The 23,257-nt window shown below is 42.1% G+C and overlaps 1 protein-coding gene across 25 annotated transcripts in view; it reads left to right on the forward strand.

The window, feature by feature from the left end:
* Positions 1-23,257, forward strand: part of LOC128755626 (adhesion G protein-coupled receptor L3-like) — a 207,692-nt gene that overhangs the window by 103,852 nt on the left and 80,583 nt on the right. For 13 of the 25 annotated variants that reach the window (XM_053859459.1, XM_053859471.1, XM_053859457.1 and 10 more), the window contains 3 exons: positions 4,420-4,529; positions 16,160-16,173; positions 21,494-22,304. In XM_053859459.1, the coding sequence (XP_053715434.1) occupies positions 4,420-4,529; positions 16,160-16,173; positions 21,494-22,304 (935 nt within the window). Of the gene's footprint in view, positions 1-4,419; positions 4,530-16,159; positions 16,175-21,493; positions 22,305-23,257 lie in introns of all 25 variants that reach the window. The other 12 variants (XM_053859460.1, XM_053859480.1, XM_053859481.1 and 9 more) reach the window with 2 other exon arrangements.

The raw sequence follows: 23,257 nt of genomic DNA on the forward strand, positions 1-23,257 counted from the left end.
GGAATTGTGAAAATGTTTTTCATCACACAATAGAAAGGACTGACAGTTTGTATCATGATTTTGAGAATAGAATATGACTAAGTGATCATTTATTGAGATACAGCAGACAGACGGCTCAATTTAACCCCTAAATAAAATGACCGGCTTTTACGAGAGACATGAAAGATTGAATTTCTCATCTCTACACTTGGTTGACTATTATATTTAGACATAAACAAATAATGGTGTTGGAGACAAACTCCAGTAATAATTTTCATCATGAAACTGTTTCAAGAGATACTGTAGGGTGTACAACACATGCAATAGAATGAAAATGGATATATCGTGATAATTATGGTTATCGCCAAAATCACTACATTTATCGTGATAACTTTTTTTGTCCATATCACCCAACCCTACGTTCACAGTGTTGCCATTGTTGTCAGTCCATCTCTGATGCATCGCATTCAGACTCTCATCTTCTCACAATAGCCTGGGTCACCGCTTCCATAACAACGTGGTTCAACGTCGACTTTCGACCCCCTTATTAGAAACTTCTCAGAATTGCAGTATATTTTTTATGATTGATGATAATGATTGAATTATTGATTTTTTTGTGTACTTGGAATGAAAACCCTTATTTATTATACCTATTTCAGTAGTGTTTGATCACGTGTCAAATCACGTTCATCCACACTTTGGTGTTGTGCTTCCTCCACTCTCTTGCCTGCATCATCCGCACTGACTGACTCACATTACAATATGTGTGGTGATATTTCACGAATGCTGTTTACACATCAGCAGTGCACCCGTTTGATTCTGCCTTCATCATTTAGCAATGGAATCAGGCATTTGGTTCAAATCAGCCATTGCAGCAGGTTGTCTTAAATTGCTCGCATACTGTATATATAACATAATGCAGACACAGTCAAAACAAGCATTCTTGTGGTTTGCGTAGTTGCCTTTTTTTCCTGCTCAAATGTAAAAAAGTAAATCATGTGTTTAGCTGTCTCCAGAACTGACCTAACCCTTTAGACACCAAATTAAAAAAAAAACACATACTCATATATTACAACGCAATTTGAAATGAAAAACTAGCTAAATAATGGGGTATTTACCCTCATGTATATCAAGTTGAAATTCCTATTTGAAAGGCCAGAATCCACAGTGGAAATAATATTTGCAGGTGCTGTCTGGTAGGCCAGCTGCTTGCATAATGGTCTGTGATGATTTGCCGAAAAATAAGAGAAGCAGTAATTGATTAACATTACTGAGGTTGAATGACATACATGATGCATTTGTGACTTAAGTGTGCCGTGTCATATGAAAACATACAGATTGCTGTCATTTGAAATGAAAGGAAAGTCTACAGTAAATTCCAGACTATACAGTGAGCGACTTCTTTGTCTCTTTGTTTACATCTGAGATTGACACAGTTCTGAGAAAGAGAAGGGGAGAAAGGAGAAGATGATGAATGAACTGGACTGGAAGACTATCAGCGAAGGATTAGTGTATCCACAGGTGCAGTGCATCTTGACCTTCCCCTCTCAAGGTCTTCTGCAAATACGTACACTGTTATTCCAAACGCTTGTTTACTTTCTGTCATTTATGCATTAATAAGCAAGATGAAATACACTCACCATCTGTCTGGATTTTATCTGTTATTTGTATGAAAACAATATCTGTGCCCTACAATGAGTATTTTCGTTTAAGATATCAGTGTTTTCATCTTAGGATGCAAAATAAAATGTATGATGAAAAAGCAAAAAACAAAAAAATAAAAATTCAATTGTGAGTCAGTGGCCATCGAAGTGGAAAGACAGAGGCCACTCAGTGTCACCAGAGGATCAGCCCACAATTAGAGTGATTACAGTTGGTGCTTACATGGAGCCCCCCTTCCCCTGTCAACTGGCAGTATCTGTTCTAATCTGCCTACCGCTACGAACAGCAGAACAAGAGGAGGGAAAGAAAAACAGTAAATTGAGAAAATGCTGTCGTGACGATGAAAAGCAGGTGATGTGTATATGTGTGTGTGTGTGTGTGTGTGTGTCTGTGTGTGTGCCCGTTTGGTTTAAGTTGGTTCAGAGTCCTGGTTAAGGCCAGCCATTTATTATCTATTCAGGTTAGTGACTGCTTTCAAGTGAGCTGTTGATGACTGTATTCTCACGATTCTCAGTCAACAGACACAATGTTATGGATGGAGTTATGTGCGCACAGATTCATTCCATTAATCCCAATATAGGAGATTACAGATGCATAGTTCACAAGCGATCAATCATTCGGCTTGAGTGTGGTTCCATATGACACAGTGCGATTATTTACAACAAATGTTGACTTTTGACTCTCTAGTGAATATCAATCGCACCATAGAGCTGGGCTCAGAGCAAAAGCTTGTTTGTCCTTTCTGCAGCACTGATGAGCTTCCCCTGAGATTTCTACAGCATTTTTTCATGAAAAGACAAAGACAAAAGATTTTTGATCAAAATATGTGATATCAGTACTTAAAACACACTTCAATAGATATAGCTGTCTGGACGCCCTTGTTTTATGCCATTGGTGAAGCCATTGTGGTGCCTGATGTGGGTGGCTCCTCGCGGTATTGATCCACCCTCCACCGTCTCTCCTTCCATTGATTTGTGCTTAATATATTTAATGAGAATCATTCTCATGATTGGAATATGCAGAGCCCTGCAGGACACGATCAGCAAGGATCAGGGCCAAGTGGTGCAGTGGTAGATGTTCCTATCAGCGATGGAGGGGATTGTGTATTTAGGTCAAGATAAATGTTAAGTCTGGGATTAAGGTTGCAATCAGCATTTAATGCACATTAAAATGCATAATCCCTCTAGAGGAAGTTATTATGAACTATGATTGAATTCTGAGATTTGTTAAGAGTGTTATGCTGCTCAAGACATTATTGAATTTAGGAAGAATCTGTGGTCAGCAGCGCTTGCGTCCGCTGTGAATTTTCGTGGAACAGTCTCTTTTGTTGCATTGTTGTTCTTTGGTAGTCTGACACAATGAGACGACTGATGCCACTCAAGCTGTTAGAAAAGGCAGGCACTACCTCCAGATGGCCAGCAGGAGAGGTGGCACACCCTGAAGGTGTCTGGGATGAATTCCCCTGTGTGTTATGGTAGACATGAACTGTTTCTTCCGAAATAAATTTTTACCATCATGGTTACACTAGAGGCTGTGCATGGCCTTTTTTTATTTTTAAACCTGACTGACTGAAAAGAAAAAAAAAAAAGTTTAGAATTTGAAAGTAGTAGCAACTGGAGATGGACCACATCTTCATCACCAGCTCCCAATTGTGATTTAGAAGTAAGCAAGTGTATGTCCTTTTGTACGGGAAACTCAATGATAACCATCCATCCCTGTCATGTGCGTGTGCTTCAACATCGAATGTCCTGCACTCGTCTCACACCTAATTCTTTGTGACACTTAATCTTAGCTGCTGTTCTCACCTGCTGATTACCAGCCCGACTGCTTCTAAATAGAGTACGCAGAAATGGTGGCGAGGTGTAAAGGACTGTAATTGTTTCTCAGTTAGGCCTGACCTGGTCGTCATGTGACTGACATTTACTGGCCGACAATGAAGTCCCGGCGCAGGCGAGTGCTCGACAGCTGACTGCACTGAGACTGAGTGAGTGGCAGTGGGTGGGCTGCAGGGTAGGGCAGGGCAGGTTCATGAACCCGGACTGCTTGCATGGGAGCCCCGTGACAGTCTCATTTGGCTGGAGATGAGATGCTCCTTTTTCCCCCTCATCTCTCACAGTTGCCATCGATTGGTCAGAATCCAGTCAATGTTAATTAAGGCGCAGGGAATCCTTTAATTGTGTTGTATGAATCATTGTGTCAGACAGCGCCTTGACCTTCACTGAACTGACACTGTAGTCAGACTTACAGGCACATATAAATAACCTGCAGGCATAAAAAGATAATGGTCGGCTGCAAATGAGAATGAGTGGTGGGTTACACTGTAGCCAGTGCGAGGGCCAGAGTCCACCCAGTGGCAACATAAAAGACTCTGACCTTCAGCAGCCCCTTCATGACCAGTCGTGGATGTTACTGTATGACGGTGGGCGTTTTATGAGATATGAGGACCCTCACTTCAACTGGAGCTTTCACTGATGAGGGCCAAATTGAAAACGAGCACACTACCCTCCTGTGCTCTCCTCTTCTCTTGAAGAGAACATACTTAGCAGGTTGCTGCTCATTTGAGACTCACATGTACAGCTCCACTTGACCTGTGCTGCGGCAAAGCATTCACCTGGACGTCAGTGACTGAAGTGACACACGTGTTGGACCCTTGATTTCTTCTGATCAATGAGAAGCCCACAGACCTAACACAGAATGTTTGTTCTTCTGGCATTTCCTTTCATGTCTTGCTTCTTAACCTTTGTCTTCACTTTGCGTGTGCCTTCTCTCTCTCTTCAGATGTAACAATCGGACCCAGTGTGCTGTGGTGGCTGGGCCAGACGTCTTTCCTGATCCCTGCCCAGGAACTTACAAGTACTTGGAAGTCCAATACGAATGTGTCCCTTACAGTATGTATTCTTTCTTGCTTTTCTCCGGTAATTAAGTGTTCTTATTAAGCTAAGATGGAAGAGAAGCTTGTCTCATGCTTAAATACATTTGACTGTAAACGTTGCCAGATGTAGGTCAGTGTTGGAAGCTGGGAAACAGAACCCTGTTCTGCACAATCATGTCGTCGTCAATCCTGTCAATGTATGAAAAGCCCTTTTTCAAAATGTGACAGAAGCAAATTGAGAACAGAAAAATGTTGATAGACTAGGTCCAGTAAAACCTTTATTTATTTATTTGTTTATGTTCAGAGCATTTTCAAAAAGAGCCTCTTGATTGGCAATGCGCAAAGGAAGACCAAAGAAAAATGGAACATTGTTGCTACTGTCATACCTGAAAATAATAACACTTCTGCAAACTGGCTTTAAAATGCTGAAAAAAGTGAGTTTTCTTACTCAAAGTTGAGACACCCATTTGGGATCACAATTTTTTTCTGATCATTCTATGACTCTAGGGGAATCATATGTGGGACTTTCACTTCTGTTCACAATTTTGTGAGTGTGATGTTTGTCTTCTATGTGTTGTTCATGATTCTGCTCGACATTCACTTCTACCGTGTCTCATGTTGATGATCTTTACATGGACTTTTTAGTGGCCCAGGTTACGGCAGAAGGCGTTGTTTAAGCGCTGGGGAGAACCCTGAGTCAATCCTTTAAATGTTTTGGTTAAACTTGCCTGGATAGAGCAAAAAGTAAAAGATGTTGCTTCATACCAGTGTTCCATATTCACAGCAGTAAAATAGGCCCTAGAGCATGTAAATAAGACCAAATGTTGCAGAGCTTTCGTGTTTTCTGTTTTTGATGTTAATCTGAGATAAAGGAACCACAGCATGTGCAGTGTTTGAGTTGTATGGAATTATTTCTGAGATGAAACATGTTAGTCCATTGATGGACAACTCGATCAATCCGCATGATGTGCTTCAGAGCTGGACCAAGCAGGTGGTTTGTGAGATTTCTGATCTTAAAAGGCTCCCATGAAGTGCTTTTGCAACATTGTTGATTGGGCAAATCTGCACAATGTGTGGCGTGCATTAAATATTGTTTGGCTGAAGAGTGCAACTGGATTCCAACAAGATATGTATGCAGCTATGTTTAAACATCTGTTAACATGCTAGTCGTTGTTCCTGAGGTGAAAATGAAATGAAAGCACTATTCCATTTGTAGAACAAAGTACAGCAGAGTGCTGGTGAAACGACTGGAGAGTCTGGACTGTGGACATCCGAGCCAAGTTAATCATCCCTGCTTTCTATCAATGGACCAATTTGTCTGCCCTGAGCCAAAGTTGTAGAACGCAGGAGGTGCAGCATGAGCCATTTCTCCTCGCAAAGTTCAGAAGAATTTAGGATGTTTAATAGAAGAAGCAGCCAAGTGTGACTCGAACTTTAGTGTTCAAGTTCCCACTCTGACAAGCTCTCCTCCTCTGTTTTAAGCGATCTCTGCCTCCATCCCTCTTCCTCATTCATTATCTCCTTTCTGTCCCATCTCTGTGTTTGTGCTCGGCTCAGCAGTGATGCCCCCGCCAGCCCAGCTTCACCAACACCGGCAGCTTTTGTCTGTATTCTGCTTGATGAGCCTCTTTTCTTTTTTGGATCAATTATGGCTCTACTGCCCATATCTTTGTGCAGCTGTGAGAGCAGAAATAAAGTCATTGACACCATCCAAATGGACAGACACGACACTATAACATTGATTTTACACATTTCAATTTGACTCTCACAATCAACCCTCAAGAATCCTCATTAGAAATGTAATCACTGTTGTACATGACTTTAATATTACATATTCCATGCACACATTACACCTTCTACTGGTGTGGCAAACAAGCAAAAATCAGATACAAAAATAGTGCTCGCCCACTCTTCTACTGGTGTTCATTGTGTCAGTCCTTGGTGGGGAAAATAAATCAATAAATAAAAAATCAGCCAATCTTCAGCAGTCTTCTTTTTAAGAGTTGTGTTTTAACATAGTTGTGGATGCTAAATGGCCCGTCTGAAAATATGGCTGACGTTAAACAGATTTGTAAAACCATTATTATCCCAGGTTTTCACACATTTGTCAAATAAAAGGGTTCTGTCATATTTACAACAATTTGTGTGTTTTTTTTATTTTAAAATAATGAATTTATTTATTTTTTTTTGTATTTTGGTGTGAAATCTAATGCATCTGCAGTTTATTTATTTACTCGGATTTTCTATTGTCTATGTTCCATCATCTGAATTTTATCAAGTTTCACCAAATTTGAGTTGTTTAGTCATTGACATATGCTCATCATGCAGAGAGACCGATTCTTCATCCACACCACTTCCATGCACCCTGCACTGCAGTGCCCTGCACATGTGGAGAGACTGTGGACTGTTCTATCAGTCTTGCATGTCAGGGATGAGAAGTGGACCTGCATACATTGTGACTATACCGAAATGCATATTTTCATTCAGGAAAATTGACCCCTTACACATTAGTGCAGGATTAGTCTTTGCAGCCCTCTTAGAGTGATCCTTGCTCCTAAGAGTGATTCACTGAAGCCATTTTCATTTTTGTGCCTTTTTCATCTCCTTTTTTCTCATAGTACTTCAATATTGTAGACTGTCCTACATATTCATGACTAGAGGTAACAACAGCGAGAGTGTCCATATTTGAATTTGTGTCAAGGATCTAAAACAATAGCAGTCGTCTCGCGTGGCCTGTTACTAGCCACTGGCCTGCAACCATCTATAAAACAATACTATCAGGGTATTCCTGATAGTATTGTTAGTGTGTCAATAGCTGTTGTTTTGTCATTGATGATGAACCAATGTCAGGCCACTTCAGCTGGGTTCCTGGGCCCGTTGTGGCGTCTCTGCCCCCCCATGCACTTCACAGATTAGTTAGGCTGCAAGTGATGTGCTAACTCTTTATTATTACTCATAAACATGCCAGTTCTCTGGCGCTGACATGGAGCCCTGTCCCGCCCTTTCACCTTGACTCTCGTCAGATCCATTCTGAAACACCTGCCTGTCCTATTAGCCTTATTAAAACCTTTCAGCCTGGCTCCCACCATCTCTGCTTCCCTCCAAAGCAAAAATGAGGTCAACAGAATCACCTTTTTTATGTACCATAATTAGTCCACATTTCCTGAATGCTTTTAATTCAGTTTGTCACAGAGGAATGACACTACTGTTTTTGCCTCTATTGACATTTTCATGTCATTTTTTGAGGATGAATCATATGGCTGTATATACTGCAACTCATTGACTAAACCAGATCTTCCAGAACTTGCCAACTTCTTCCATAATGTGTTGGTGCTGAGGTATAGTTTTGGCCCCTGACTTTGAGCTTCAAGTACAGACAGCCAAAGTGGGAATATGTTTGTCATCTTTTGCTTTGTTAGTGTGTCCAGGATCTAAAAAGAAAATAGAGAGTGAGTTGATTTTATTATTGTGTTATTATTGAATCTCTCATTTTATTGAGTCTTTCACTTTTATCTGTTGGTATTTTGCTTTCATGGGGATGTGCAATGGTGATTTGGGTGCCAGTGTGACCGTTGGTGCCATGCTGTATGTTTCTGGAAATGTCTAATGTGTCTATTCAAGGCTAGCTCAAAAATAGCCGTCTGTCCACATGCTGAGGCACGCCACATTTTGATGGCACAGAGTCAAAATGTCACAGACTGTGCAGATAGCCAAAAGCAGGAACCGTGTCTCAGGGGCAGATGTTGTGTAGGGGGGATTGAATCATACATTCATGAGATTTATTTGACCTTTGTTTATAGACAAAATAATATGTGCCCCTTGTGTGCCATTTCCCTGGACAAGCTGACACTACTGTACATTGGCAGACCCACTGTGGTCAATAGTAGGGCAGGTCGAGGCAGGTCGAACAGCCTTGCCACTCGTTGACTGGGGTCGGGGCCTGACCCTCGATAAATGGAGAAGGTAAATTCTCAAGTACGGAGGCGCAGCCTCTCAAGATGAACCAATCGTGAAACATTTTATGAGTCAAAAGTAAATGAACTCCAAATTATTGTGAATACAAGAATGTAGATGGAAGAGTTTCTGGCTGCCTGCTTCTGTACATTATCACTGAGTTCCCTTTACTGTTTGTAACCGATAAGAGCAATGTAAAACCATGGCAAATCTCATGGGATCCGGCTCATCCTGTCAGACATGTACTCTTTGAACTTGGCCAGCACATATAACCATGTAATCCTGTGATTTTAGGCTGAGCGCTGTGTTAGTCAACTCAGACCTCAGAGCTATCTCCCCATGTTATTCGTCAAGCTATTGTGTTTTCATACTTGTTTTGTCCCCATTGGTTCCTGCTCATAATCACACAACTAACAGTTTCATGGGGTGGTGATCAAATAATGGTGAGGCATGTTTTGACAAGTTTTGTCCACCGCCTGCTCCCAGCTGACACTCTGCCTTGTTGGCAGGTGGAGCCAGAAATTGATTAAGCACACATGGCTTTCACAGTCAATCCAGTTCATGTGTAATCTGTAGAAATACGTGTGTTGTATTCAGCAGTACTATCTAAAACAGAATCATCAGCCTTTGTTTTTGCGTACAGATTGTGTTGTTTGTTGTTGAGTTCTTTTTTATAATGAACTCAATTGTCTGATTTTGTACTGTGAACAACCCCTTTCTTCATATAATGGACTGAGCCACGACTGGCCTTGTGTCTACAACCAGTAAAATGTACAGTCAGGAAGATGAAATGCTCTTAAAATTTCGATCTGTTGTTTGTTTTTGTTAGGAAATGAACTATTGTCCTTCAGAGGAATGTGACAAAAATGTGAAAATACATAAAACCAAAGAAAATGAAAATGGGAGCCCAAATACTGTTAAGTTGGTGTGGAGCTGAGAAAACTTGGCTGGAGGAGGATTTGGGGATGGTGCTGCCAATCTTGGAGTCAATGCCTGAAGCCAAAACTTAGCTCGTGCAGACAGATATCCCTGTCAGATTAATCTTTCCCCCTGCTGGGATCACTTTCTAAGACCTTGGAATTTTGGTGGCTTATTGTCCTTGAACCTCGGAGGTTCATCAAGGCTTGAAGGCGGCGTCGTCATGACAGCAGATACATCACACTGCCACTCTCGCTTGCCGCCTGCTAAAATGCCAGAGAGCATTAGCCAGCGTGTTCCGACAGCTTATTTCTCCCCTTCTTCTCTGCACCTGACTGACCAGCTCCACATCTCCCCATGTGTGAAGGGGGCTTGTAAAGCCATCTCATCACTCAGTGACAGCTGACCACTCTGCAGCCCACACAGCAAGCTCCGGTGACTTTTTGTACCAACGTGTGCTGAGACTGATCCTGTCAGAACATGTTGGGTTCAGGTGGGAAAGTCCCACTTTGCTTTTATTTTTCCCTTCCTTTCCAATCGTCTGCAGTTCTCTGCATATGCTCCACTCTTATTTGATATTTTCTTCCCCTATTTACTGTCTTCTGTTCTTATATTCTTCTTCTTTTGTCATTGATGGTATATTTGAAGATATGCATCATCAATATTTGAAAGTAGTCACTTACAGCGACCAGCATGTATATTCCTCCTTGTCTCATTTGTGTAAATGCCATTGATCAATGTTCAGGAAGTTGGAGATCAAGTTGTGAAGTTGAAATATCCATGCAGAATATGTGTTTGGCTGTTGGAGGTGATTAATCATGTCATGCATTATTTTCTTTTTGCTCTTAAGGTTAGTACTTCTCACTTGGGTGCTAGATACTCAGGCTTTTCATTATTATTTTTCTTTTTTGGACAATACTGTTGATATACTGTTGACAGAAATTTGCACATTTTATATCAATGCTGTATTTGAACAACACAAATGTAATGATGAAAATACATATAATAAATATAGGTTATTTGTACTTCACTTTCTTCCACACAATAAATATTTTATATTTCCTTTATTGTTCTTTTTCTGCATCTGTTGGTTGCTCCAAGCAGATGCCTAGTCCTCTCACCTGTATCTTGAAGACATAGGCCCACACATGCTGGTCACCCTACATCGCCATGGTTATAAGCTACTGTCGCTACTTACCCGAACAGCAGGAGGGAAGAAGGAATGTGATGAGACAGAAAGTAGACACGAGGGAGGAGATTGAATAAGTACGTGAGACGAGCACAAAGAGAGCAGACAAATGGTCAGGATAAAAAGAGGGCTGTTGAGAAATGGAACCTGTAATGACAGAATGGGAGACTTGAGAGAGTGAGAGAGAGCGGGGAGAGGGAGAAGTGCTCCCCCATCCTTAGGCTTATGCTATTCAAAGCTCGGTAATTTGTGTCATCAATTAAGAAAAAAAAGATGGGATGTAGTTAAAAGATGTGGAACTCTTTCTTTTGACAGAAAGAAGTGGGGAAGAGGAAATAGGGAGGGTAGGCTGACCAAATATATAGCCCCCCATACTGTATGAATCTCTATTAGCTGCTAATGGAACCGTTCTGATACCTTTCAACCATTAGTGTGAAATTGGGAAGTGTTAATTATTCAGATGAAAATCTATACAGCTCTGGCTCACATGACAGGGTCGCCACTCAAAGGAAAGACTCTGTTGATAGCAGGCGGCTGGGGGTGTGTGCTGTGACTTATGAGGTGAACTAATGCATTATTTGAACATACAGCGCTGAGTTCACACTGGGGAGAATAATTGATGTGAGTGGACACTGCAGGTACACGCAGCAGCGGGAGGCCGCAGCTTTGTCAGACTTCATTATCTCCATACCACTGCTGTGGCGTGGACAGACACGTACGGCCCAATTTTTGGATGTTCTGTTGGATTATAACAAACCGAAGGTGTGGTCTTCAATAACAACAAGGAAACAAAGACTGCCATTGTTGGTCCTTTGTGATCTTCACAGTCGTGAAACACTAGTCAGATGTGTAGTCATCTGAAAGTTACGGACCAACAAAGGTGTTGGAGTTGGACTCCGCTTGAAAGAGAATTGCAAATGGCGCTAGCAAGGGAGCCTGGGAAACACATGTCACGTTGTTTGTTGGTGTACTGTTCTGCGGACAGTGTTATTGAACTCGAACTCTATCACCAGTTTTGCACTTGACGCGCAGGATCCTTTTTTGCATTCTAGATATCATTCTCGTTTCTTTTCAATCCTGTTGCTACATTTAGAAGTTAATTCAATATTTCTCTCTGTCCAAAATGAATAACTCATTTTACGTTCACACTTTGTCCTAATTTCTGTGGGTCATTTTTCATTGAAGACAAAGAAAAGATGACCAGCCTTAATCACCCGTGCCAACGCACAGCAGGAAGAGGAATGCCATCATTAGCAGGAGGGAAAAAAACTGTCAAGAGCCATCTACTTCATCTTTGAATAAATCTTCAGTGATGTTTTTATAACCAGTTCACTTAAATGACAATGCTAGTTTTCGGGCATTTTAAGAGTTCGTGTGTGTTCCCCAACGTCAATACCCTTCTCCTTAATGTTTCGAGATCCCAACCGTGCTTCCCCCTCATGTTCTGCCTGCAGTCAAACAATTTGTCACCTACATAACCAGAGACTATACTACGTTGGAGCTGCTGTATGCCAACACCAGGAATGCATCTATCATCTCCTCTCCCTCCCCGTAGCAAAGCTGACCACAACCCCGCTCTCCTTCAGCCGGTGTATAAACCCTTAGTTGAGAGGCAGCCAGCTGTGACACGTACAGTAAAGAGGTGGTCTGCAGAGGCTGAAGGGGATTTAAAGGACTGTTTCGACTCTATTATGTCGGAAGCCTTCAGTGATGCTCATCGGAAGAATATTGGCAGTCTCACAGACACCGTCACAGACACATAACTTCAGAAAACTGTACCCACCAGGACAGTGCAGTGTTTCTCTGACAACAAACCCTGGATTACACCGGACATTGAGAAGAAGAGAATTTTTGTTTCGGAATACACGGAGGAGCTCAAGGAGGTGCAGAGACGACTGAGGAGGAAGATTTGTGAGGGGAAGAAAGTGTACAGGGAGAAGATGGAGTGTGGCAGCTGCAGCAGAACAACACTAGAGGAGTCTGAAAGGGCTGAATGACTAAATTGGGGGGCAGCGGGGTAGGCAAGCAATTTGAACCTGTTTTTCATCTGGTTTGACCGGCCTCCACTGGTCAGTCCCTCACACTGCAGCGCACGCTGTGTACTCTGTTTGCTGTGTACTACTACTGTGTAGTCCCATTGAGCCTACACTGTCTAACATCAACGTCCCCTGCACTTGTGTGTCCTTGACACTTACCCATGTGAGGACCCAGCTCAGGAAGATCAATGCAAAGAAAGCAGCAGGTCCAAACGGCGTTAGGTGTTCTGCAATCCTGTGACCAGTTTTGTGACTTTTAATATCCTTGCCAGAGGAGCAACAGGCCGAGATGGCTGGGGGCACTTATGTTCTTTGATTTCTCCAGTGCTTTCAACAACATCCTGACGACTCTGCCTGTGGACAGGCTGGACATTGGACTACCTACTACCTGACCAGTAGACCCAGTACGTGAGGACCCGGGATTGTGTCTTGTACTCACTGCTTAGCTGCACTGGGAAGCCACATGCCACGGCCTGGCACCTTTATTCTTCACCCTTAACACAGCTGATTTCGTCCACAACACCCCATCCTGCCACCTGCAGAAGTTCTCTGATGACTCTGCGATCGTCGGTCTCATTAAGGACGGCGATGACACAGAGTACAGTGAGCTGACGCTGGAGTCTGTGGACTGGTGCCTGAGAAACCACCTCCACATCAACGTGGGCAACACCAAGGAGCTGGTGGTCTGCAGACGCCAATACTCCACCCAGTGAACATCCTGGGTATTGATATTGAGAGGGTGGCCTCTTATCAGTACCTGGGTGTTCACCTGAACAACAAACTGGACTAAAAATGTGGATGCTCTTTTCAAAAAAGGGCGCAGCAACCTTCGCTCACAAAGACCTTCTGTGACTCAGTTGTGGCATCAGCCATTTTCTGTAGGGTGGTCTGCTGGGTGGGAAGTATCACAGCCAGAGGCAGGAAGAGGTTGTCAGACTATTTAAGAGGATGGACTCAGTGGAGGAGGTGGCAGACAGGAGGACTGTGGCCAAACTGTCATCTATGATGGTGAATGAGTTTCATCCCAGCAGGACAGCCATTCCTGAGAAATGCAGACAGTATGTACACAATATGCACCGTTCAGTATGTATGTAAAAATAACATCGACCATAGAAGACAGAATTGCATTATTCCTGACAACGTTCATTGCCAAATGTTTGTATTACTGCCTAATTGACTTTAATTCCCAGCTTCCTATCTATATGCAGATTATACTGTACAGTTAGCTATAACTGCTGTTTTCCTAAAGTATATTTGGGTCAAATCATTCAAATGAGTTCAAAATTGTTTCCTGCATACAGCCATCTCTCTTGTCAGATGTAGAAGCACTCGCTACATGCTGGTTCATATTTTGGTCTGTCACAACATTTTTAGCTTGGTCCACACTTTAAGCTGCCTTTTGGCTTTGGTCCAACCATGAACATACATTAGCTGATCATGGCTCGCACTTTAATATGGGGACAGATATTGGAAATTCCTATTCAGGGATTGGGAGAGTACAATGTCTATTTTGGCTTATTGCATGTGTGAAACACTTTGATTAAAATTTGAGAGAGTTGTGTGCCTCATCACAGGTCTGAGTTGACTTAATGAGTGATTGTCTTCGTCTGTGAGAATCCCCAGAACCTTCCTGTTCAAAGGGGCCAGAATGGTTCTCCTCTCATTCAGAATAATAATGAGCACTGGATAAAAGAACTGAGGGAGAAGGATGATAGAGCTAAGCACTTCTCAGTGACTCAGAGACAACCGTGACCAAAATCTTGTTGGGGTCACAATGGATCAGGTGAGGTGGAGTAAAGGCACTGTGCAAATGAATCAACTCCCTGTCCCATTCTCAGCAGCTTCATGAAGGTGTGATTTAACGCTTGGCCAAAGTGTGTTTGCGGCTGAACCTTAGCATACTTCTCACAATCGCACTGGTGCCAGCGATTGAAAGAGGTGCCTTGCTGCACAATGCACAGTCATTTTCTGGTCAAACCGCAGACATGGTCACCTTTAGACGATTGTATTTCCTTATCAGAGATCTCATCCGCAATCTTTTTCTCCCTCCTCACACCATCTCTCCCATTGATTGTATCTTACACCAATTCCCACATCCCTACTGCTAATGCCCTTTTTGATGGATCATTACCCTTCTATCCCCGCGCTACTGTTAGAGATCACTCGATCAGAAATGCCGACAGCCCCCTGGCCACTGTAGTGTGGCCGTTGCTTGTGGCTGGCGACGAGGCTTCGATCTGAGCCTTCACTATTTACTTGGACTTGATCTACAAGAGCCGTAATGCAGCACCTTCAAGAATTTAAGTTGCTAGCGGAAATGATTTAGGTGCAGCCTGGAGCTTAACGTGTTGATGCATCGTCTGTGTACAATATTTGATCGGAGGTGTTGTAAGCCCCCTCCCTACAATTTTCTTGCTCACTGCTCTCTCCAGCTTTTGATGCAGTCCTGTGCCTTTTTATTGTTCACCTGAAACAACTTTTCCATCTGTAAAACTTCAGTTGTCCTTTCCTGTGTCTCTCACTCTAAAATTTCAACCCACTGACCTCCCTCCTGTGCTGTACACTCCAGTTGGAGGAGCATGCTCTTGTAAGCCCTGGTAACGGAGGTTAATCCTCTCTTATTAGAACCAGGATTACTAGAAGAGTCCTCGGAGCATGCGCTTTCGGTTCCTGCCACAAATCTAGAAGCTCAGTGAAAAGCTGTAAACCAGGCTGTGAAAACACTCCACTTCAGTGGAAGTGAAACAGGAAAACGATTGCAAACAATTTTTAAGTGTGGTCTAATCTTTTTCATCACTTATCTTTAAAAAAATGGAAGAATGGCATTTACAGTTTATTTACCAATAGCTTACCTTTTTTGCATTCATTCTAACAAGGGGTGCAGCTCTACTCATAGTGCTTCTTTTGTCTGCAAAATAGGGTGCTCCTGTCTGTGAGGAGAAACAGTAACTTCAGCAAAATCGCAAAATTATTTTATCTGTCGACCACTCCATATTTGTGGTGAACACATTTATGACCGCCAGCACTTCATGTCACTGCATGGTGTCTCATCTGACTGAAAGTCACAGTGACTAAAACAAATCTTTTTTTCACGTGTCACGCCGCCATTCCATCAACATGCGTCACTGGAGGCTGCCTTTTATCATTATTATTATTATTATTATTATTATTAACAACAACGACGACGACAACAACTACAATAACATGTTGTTCTCACTCTGGCTAATGTTGTCTAATGTTGATCATAAGACAAGATGTGTGGGGCCACTCTTTGTACTGACCCATTGAAATGTGCATAATCGGATCATCAAATGTACTATGGTGCAGCCTACTTGTTTGCTACTGGTATTACACCGTTGTCCTGTTCATGAATATGATGAATTGTGTGGTTTGTGTGTGACTCATCCTCTCCCTGCAGCCTCACAGAACCCTTTGTTTTCTATTGCAGAAAAGTCTCCTACTTAATCTTACAAGCTGCTGTTGTATGACTGATTTTAACCTGTTACTTTTCTCTCTTTTTCCTTCTCTCCATCATGCCTAAACAAATAGAAGTGGAACAAAAAGGTAACTAAACGACAATAATTTACTTTTTCCATTTGCATATTCATGTCTGCAACTTTTTGTGGTGGTGGATTTCTTCACATTCATTCTTGTGAATATCAGCAAAGTTTTGTGTCTGTGGTAACATTTGCAACTTGTTAACATACAGTTCTAAAATTTGATGTAATTTCATTTTCATTGCTGTATAGTTTGGAGAATTTCTGAATCACTGTGATGTCTTCATTTCATTTCTGCACTACAAGCTGCATATTACAGTGATTATGGTGATGGTGATGGTCTTGGTGATGGCTGGCTACAGAAAATGTCATTAGCAATACCATTTAGCCACTTATAAATACACACACCAAAAAATTGATAACTGCTTTTGACATAATGAAGAATTGAATCTACCAGCTGATGGTCACATTGCAAGTGCATCTAAAGCTAACTTACAAACCTACTCAAACAAGCCAGTAGTTCTTCTTGATGAGCTTTTCCCGCTAAATTAGAATTCTTTGTAATTGTTGTGTCGTCATATCTACTGGATTCAAGAGAGTGATGCAGTCAGTAGTGAAGGAAAAAAAAAACTAAACAAAACAGATTTCTTCAGCTTTGGTCAATTCCCCTATGAAAGCCCCGTTTGCCCCTCTCATACTTTTGTCTTTCTCATCCGTCCTGGCATGATAAAAGAATATTTCACAACATCTCCAGGTTTGTAAGTCGACTCTGACCTGGTTGTTCTGCTTTCCTCCCCTCAAAACGCACTTCTAGCATTTTGCAGCGGAACTGCTGAGGTGCATGTCAACAGTAGACGCTTCCCGCCACAGTTTCCACCCGCAGGGAGACAACATGTTTAAGATTAATAGATTACAGAGCGACGGCACAGGTGTTTGCGCTGTCTCTTTGTGTTTGTGCTCCGAGTGTGGTACTTCTCCATGGATCGTCAGCTTCAACCTGTCTCAGAAGTGTCGTGCTCTACTTCAGGGGAATGCTGTCAGAGAGACGCAACTCGCCTGGGGCCTACAACAAACAAAATAGTGGCATCGTAGAAAAATATGATCGTGTATGTAATAACGTTGTGTGGATTCCTGTGGACAAATCCTGCTTCAGTTGTTCAACAGGTCATCACTTCAATACATCAAAGCTACGAAAACATTCACTATGAATTCCAAAACCAAGTATGATTATCTTTCTGGAAAATTCAAATAAAATAAACTCATTGTCGATGTGCTTTTATGAGGAGATGGGCTGATGAAGCTTCAGCCTCATTTTCAGATCTCAGTTGGTCGAGCTAAAATTCCACAGGAAAATTCTTGTTTCAAGCCAAAGATTACTGAACAGAGAGCGCCCTCTAGTGGACCCTCTGAATGAGGACTGCTTCATGAAGCTTCTAGGGGCCTGATGATGTCCGCTGAAGCCAAAAAGCCTATGGGCATTGTCTGTTTGTGTTGACCATTAAAAGAAAGTCTTGTTGTTCCCCTGAGGCAACCTGGAATAGGATTTCCGAGCTTCAGCTTCATCAGTGTGTTTGCGCTGAAGCTATGGATTAAAGTGATAGGTCCACCTCTCTGCCCCTCTGATGATGACTCACTCCAAAGATAGTGTTAAGCCCAGAAAGGATGTCAACATGGCATTAAAAGCTAAATGTGGAATGAAAGCCTTGATGTGTGACGTGCCACAGATATTTCATCATATTTTCGAAACTGCTCTGATAACGTTACAGGAATACAAAGGAATGAAGCATGTAGTAGTGCAGTATGCAGTAATTACCGCTCTGCTTTACGTTAGATTATCTTTTTTTTATTTTTTTATTTTACATGCTGATAAAAACTAATGTTACATTTTCAAATGGCAACTGCTGCTGAGACGCGTGCTACCCATATTCCAGCAGGGTTGTTTCTCTGTGAAAAAGGGAGAAAATGATTTCTGAAGTCTCAGATGATCCATAAGTGGCGGAAATGAGCAGGCACACAGAAGGAGGCTATATTGACCTGCCTTGGCTGTATTGCTTCTGCTGAGCTGATAAGATTAGAGGCAAAACCAGCTCACGTATAATTAGTTTACTTTGTCTGCTGCTGTTAATCACAGCACAAATGTCATGAGGATGAAATAATGGTGGGAGAGTTGTTGCCGAGATGATGCAATTCTTGTGTCTTTCTGCAACTGAATGTCCCCCAGTCCTGCCATGTTTGTCTTTCTTGCTTTGACACGGTTTCCAAAACCTAGCAAAGAGTGGTGTCCTGTTTTTCAGCCATCCAAGCTTAACTCGGCGCAAATATAGAGGGCAGCCGTTGGTCCTGGTGAGAGTAGAGAGTTCTGAAATGTTAATGTGGGTGAGTCAGCCACTGGTGCGTTTGGACAACTTGTTTCTGCTCCGCGTTCAATCAGGAGAGATAACGCTCAAGTGTGCATGCCACCCAACTGTTAAATCATTGCCTTCAGGGTCTGACGAAGAACATGCAGACTTTATTTTCTTTAAAAAAGTAAAGTTAATAATTAAAGTCTCAGGAGGACTTAATAAATTTAAGATGTGCTCGCTAAAACACCATACTTTCACTGCAGAATCCCAAAGATCAGTACTTTTCATGGTGACTTTGCACATTCGTCATAAACTTCCTTATTTCAATTTGACTTGAAACTGCAAAAGAAAACTAGATTAACAGATGTCTTCAGATGTCTTCATAATATTTTATTTAGAGGAAGCGCCTTTGAACATTTAAAGTGCTCGACAATATCTCAAGGGGAGGACTGACGTTCATATAAGTTGAACATAGTGTTGTGTTCTTAATTATTTTGTAAAGCGGAAATATGATTGTATTTTCAACTCCGATTTAGTTAGTATTGATAATCCTAGCAATAGCTAAACCTCTTAGAAACCTTTTGATAAAAAAATAAATAAATAAATGAAAAAATAGCAGCCGGGCAAACAAACGTGTTGCCTAACCTGGAATCAGACTCAAACAGTGGAGACCTAAATGTGTTTCAGTGTATTCCCCCATACTTAATTTTTCTGGTCACATTACCCGCAGACATTAATTTGAATTAACATTATGAAAGAGCTATACTGTACTGAATAATTACTGTACACCACCTAAAATATGAATGGCATTGACATGGCTTCAGCTGAGCAGTATTGCACCTCTCCGATATGTGATTGTATTCTTGTGAATGAAGAGTAAATATGTCATTTTGATGACATAAAGAACATATTCTTCCAATGTGCAGCCATCAAAATTACTTTTTTATGTTCTCAAAAGGCATAATTTTGAAGTAGACAGAGTTTGTGTCAAGTTCACACATGTTGCTGCCGTGTGGTTACTTTGGAATGTTAAAGTTCAAAATACTGAAGTTCAATTTAAGTTCAATTTCCTTTATGTAGGATTTATGCATCACTATTCCTGTTCTTATTTATTTATTATTACTTTTCAGATTTGGCAGCATTGAGCTCCCATACATATTCAACACAAAATTCACATCTACATACAAGAATCGTATTTGAGCCATTGAGTCAAATACATTGGTACCTCGGTTCTTGACCACAATCCGTTCCAGACGGCCGTTCGAGAAGTGATTTGTTCGAAATCTGAAGCGATTTTTCCCATTACAATGAATGGAAAAAGAAATAATGCGTTCCAAGCCTTAAAATAGGCTTTTGTAGGAGTGAATGTAGAGTGTCTGCTGCAGGTGCGCTGTTTGTCTATGTGTGTGGCCGCTGCATGTGGGAGGGGTTGCCGAGTGAGTGACGTCCCTCCAGAAGTGAAGAGGTGCCCGGTGCGTGTCCAGCTCTGAATGTGCGCTTCTGTGCAGTTTGGCTGTGACAAAGTCATAAACCAAGTAACGCTCTGTCCGAGCTCCAGCCGACGACAGGACATCAAACCCTGGAGTGCGTGCTCCAGCCTCTGAGGTGTCGAGAGCGAGCACCTCCCCTGTGACACTCTACCACGGTCCAGTGTGGAGACAGGAAAGGTTTTACACCTCAACATGAAGAAAAGCCAGTCAGTAAATGTAGCTAACGGGACATCTGCATACAGAGGCTGCGTTATACACAATAACAAAGCGGGTCGTGGGTCCGCGCACGTTATGGTTTTTCTGGCTTTTATCGGGGGCATTTGAGTTCTGGATTTTCGTTGGAAATCCGAAGCAAAAAAAATCTCGAAATTTTTGTTCGAATTCCGGGACGTTCGAAAACCGAGCTACCACTGTACTTGTTTCTCAAATCACAAACTAACAGGTAATCATACGAATTTACCTTTATTTAATGATCATTACACCTCTATAGAAGCTTCTTCGAAAAACTATCTGACTTAATGCATTAAGTAAGGATGTTGATTGTGGACACACATTGAGTGTTGTCAGCCTGGCCTGAGTAGAAGTCAGAGGCAGATTCTGGGCACAATCAAAAAAATGTTTATTTACAAGGTACTCCAGGATGCAAACTGAAGAAAAAAGGCAAAACTAAAATTTCAAAAATAAATAAATAAGCAAATAATGAAGCGTTCAAACTCATCTCAGCTGAGTGCCATAAAGAAGTTGTGCATACCTCTGCACATTGCAGCATTACCTATAACAAAGCCTGCCTGCTCCACCCTTTACCTTCAGCCATGAACACACACACTTTAGAGTTCAATGAGTGTGCGTTTGTATAAAATGTATACAGTAAATTTAATTCATTTGACTCTGCTGCTGGGTGGGGTTTTCAGTGATAAATGTCTTTCCAATGATGGTTTAAGTTCATTTCACATGGTTTCAGTTTGTTTAAGTGTAAGTAAATTAAATATGGTAATTGAATACATGTGACATCGAGAGTAACACTGTGAATTGAATTATATGACTTGGATGGGCCCCAGGCCCATCTGTTCTGGAAAAGTTGGATCAGATAGGTTAAAAACCCTTGATCTACACCTAACACCATATTCAACACCCGTGCCCTGGTGAAGGATTCACACACTGCTAGTTCTTAAAGGGACTAAGAAAAAAAGATACTTTCAGGCTGACAAGAAGGCACTGGAGAGAGTCAGGTATTATAACTCTGGGTGTAATTGGAGTCCGGGATGTCGACCGCAGGGTCAGAATCATCACTTCTGACAGTTCGCCTCCTGTACACAGCCTGTTCTCACTCCTGCTCAGTGCGTATTTTAAAATTTGTGTGCTTACATTACATTTTGTGTTGTTTTCTGTTTGACATAGAGTTTTGTATGTGAGCAAGAGATGGAGAAGTGCCACGTCAAGGCAACAACAATAACATCCCCTCACGTTTTCCTCAAACGCCCTCTCTTCTTTCACTCATTACTTGTCAGTTCTGATACCAGCCAATGTAACTCTTGCTTGTTTTTGTCCTCTTTTGGCTCCTCAGTTTTTCTGTGCCCAGGGCTTCTGCGGAGGGTGTACCAGAGCGAGCACCTCTTTGAGTCAGACCATCAGTCTGGGGCCTGGTGCAAAGACCCCCTCCAAGCCTCAGACAAGATCTATTACATGCCCTGGACCCCCTACCGCACGGACACCCTGACAGAGTACTCGTCTAAGGAAGACTTCATTGCTGGACGGCCGACCACGACATACAAGCTCCCTCACCGTGTGGATGGAACAGGTTTCGTGGTGTACGACGGAGCGCTTTTCTTTAATAAGGAGCGCACACGCAACATCGTCAAATTTGACCTGCGAACTCGCATCAAGAGTGGTGAGGCTATCATCGCTAATGCCAACTATCACGACACGTCCCCGTACCGCTGGGGGGGGAAGTCTGACATTGACTTGGCCGTTGATGAGAACGGCCTCTGGGTGATTTACGCCACGGAGCAGAACAATGGACGTATTGTCATCAGCCAATTAAATCCGTACACATTGCGTGTAGAAGGAACCTGGGACACCGCATATGACAAGCGCTCTGCGTCCAACGCCTTCATGATCTGTGGAATCCTCTACGTAGTCAAGTCTGTGTATGAGGATGACGACAACGAAGCAACAGGGAACAAGATCGACTACATCTACAACACTGAGCTGAGTAAAGATGGCTACCTTGACATCTCTTTCCCAAACTCATACCAGTATATTGCTGCTGTGGATTACAACCCCAGAGACAATCTGCTGTATGTGTGGAACAATTACCATGTGGTCAAGTACTCTTTGGACTTTGGTGCGCTGGACAACAGACTTGGTAAGTCTTTTCATTTTCTTGAGATTGAGAATTTTAGGTGGTAAAGCTCTTGGAAGGTTTTCAAGAGCCTAGTCCAGCACACGCTGGACCTGGATGTCTGAGAATATGCACAGTTGTACTCATGTTGACAGCTTCAAAGTTCTGAGCTGGACCTTTCTGACTGTTTCGAATCGAAGCCACTTTTGCAATGTAGGAACCTTGTGAGTTCTATGAACCGTTTTCCCCACAAAGTATGAGGGAGGTGATGTCGCAGCCACATACAGTAACAGAATCGCTGAGACATGCACATGCACAACCAATGTATAATAATGAGCAATGAGGCAATAGGGTTTGTCGTCTTCATAAATTGAATCACCAATTAAGAGTGATTTTCTGTTGAATACTTGTTAAATATGGTGTGTTTATTTCAATGTCTAATTACAGACTGTGTACTTCGTAATATCCCAGACTGTGTCAGCAGCTGTGTATGTCTGTTGAGACGAGGCTGAGATCTAGACCATCTCCGGTTGACTCTCAGCTCAGCTAAAATGACTTCACAGCGATCAATGATGAAAAACTCATGAAGTACATGACACTGGACTAACTATTATCAGTCCGGTTGACTTGATTCAAACCTTTTGCTCCGACACAGATTTACTTGAGGTTGTAACAGTGTGAAATCTTGTACTGTCTTTAAATCGTGTTGATGGTGATCCAAAGTCTTTAGTGAGAGTTTCAAGTGTTAAAAATGTGTTTAAAACTGTGACCATGAACAAAAGTCCTCCAGACACCCTCTGAATATGTCAGCTTTTACCCATCTTGGGGTGTGAAAATTCCTAGAACCATTTCCTTTGGTTCCTGGTTTCCCGCTGTATGAGCACATATTAGAACTATTCAATACACAAAATGGTTCCTAGAACTGTGTAAGCAGCTATATTAAGACACCAACTGTTCATGAGGCATTTGCACGTCTT

The sequence above is a fragment of the Synchiropus splendidus genome, chromosome 3 (assembly GCF_027744825.2).
Source record: "Synchiropus splendidus isolate RoL2022-P1 chromosome 3, RoL_Sspl_1.0, whole genome shotgun sequence".
NCBI lineage: Eukaryota > Metazoa > Chordata > Actinopteri > Syngnathiformes > Callionymidae > Synchiropus > Synchiropus splendidus.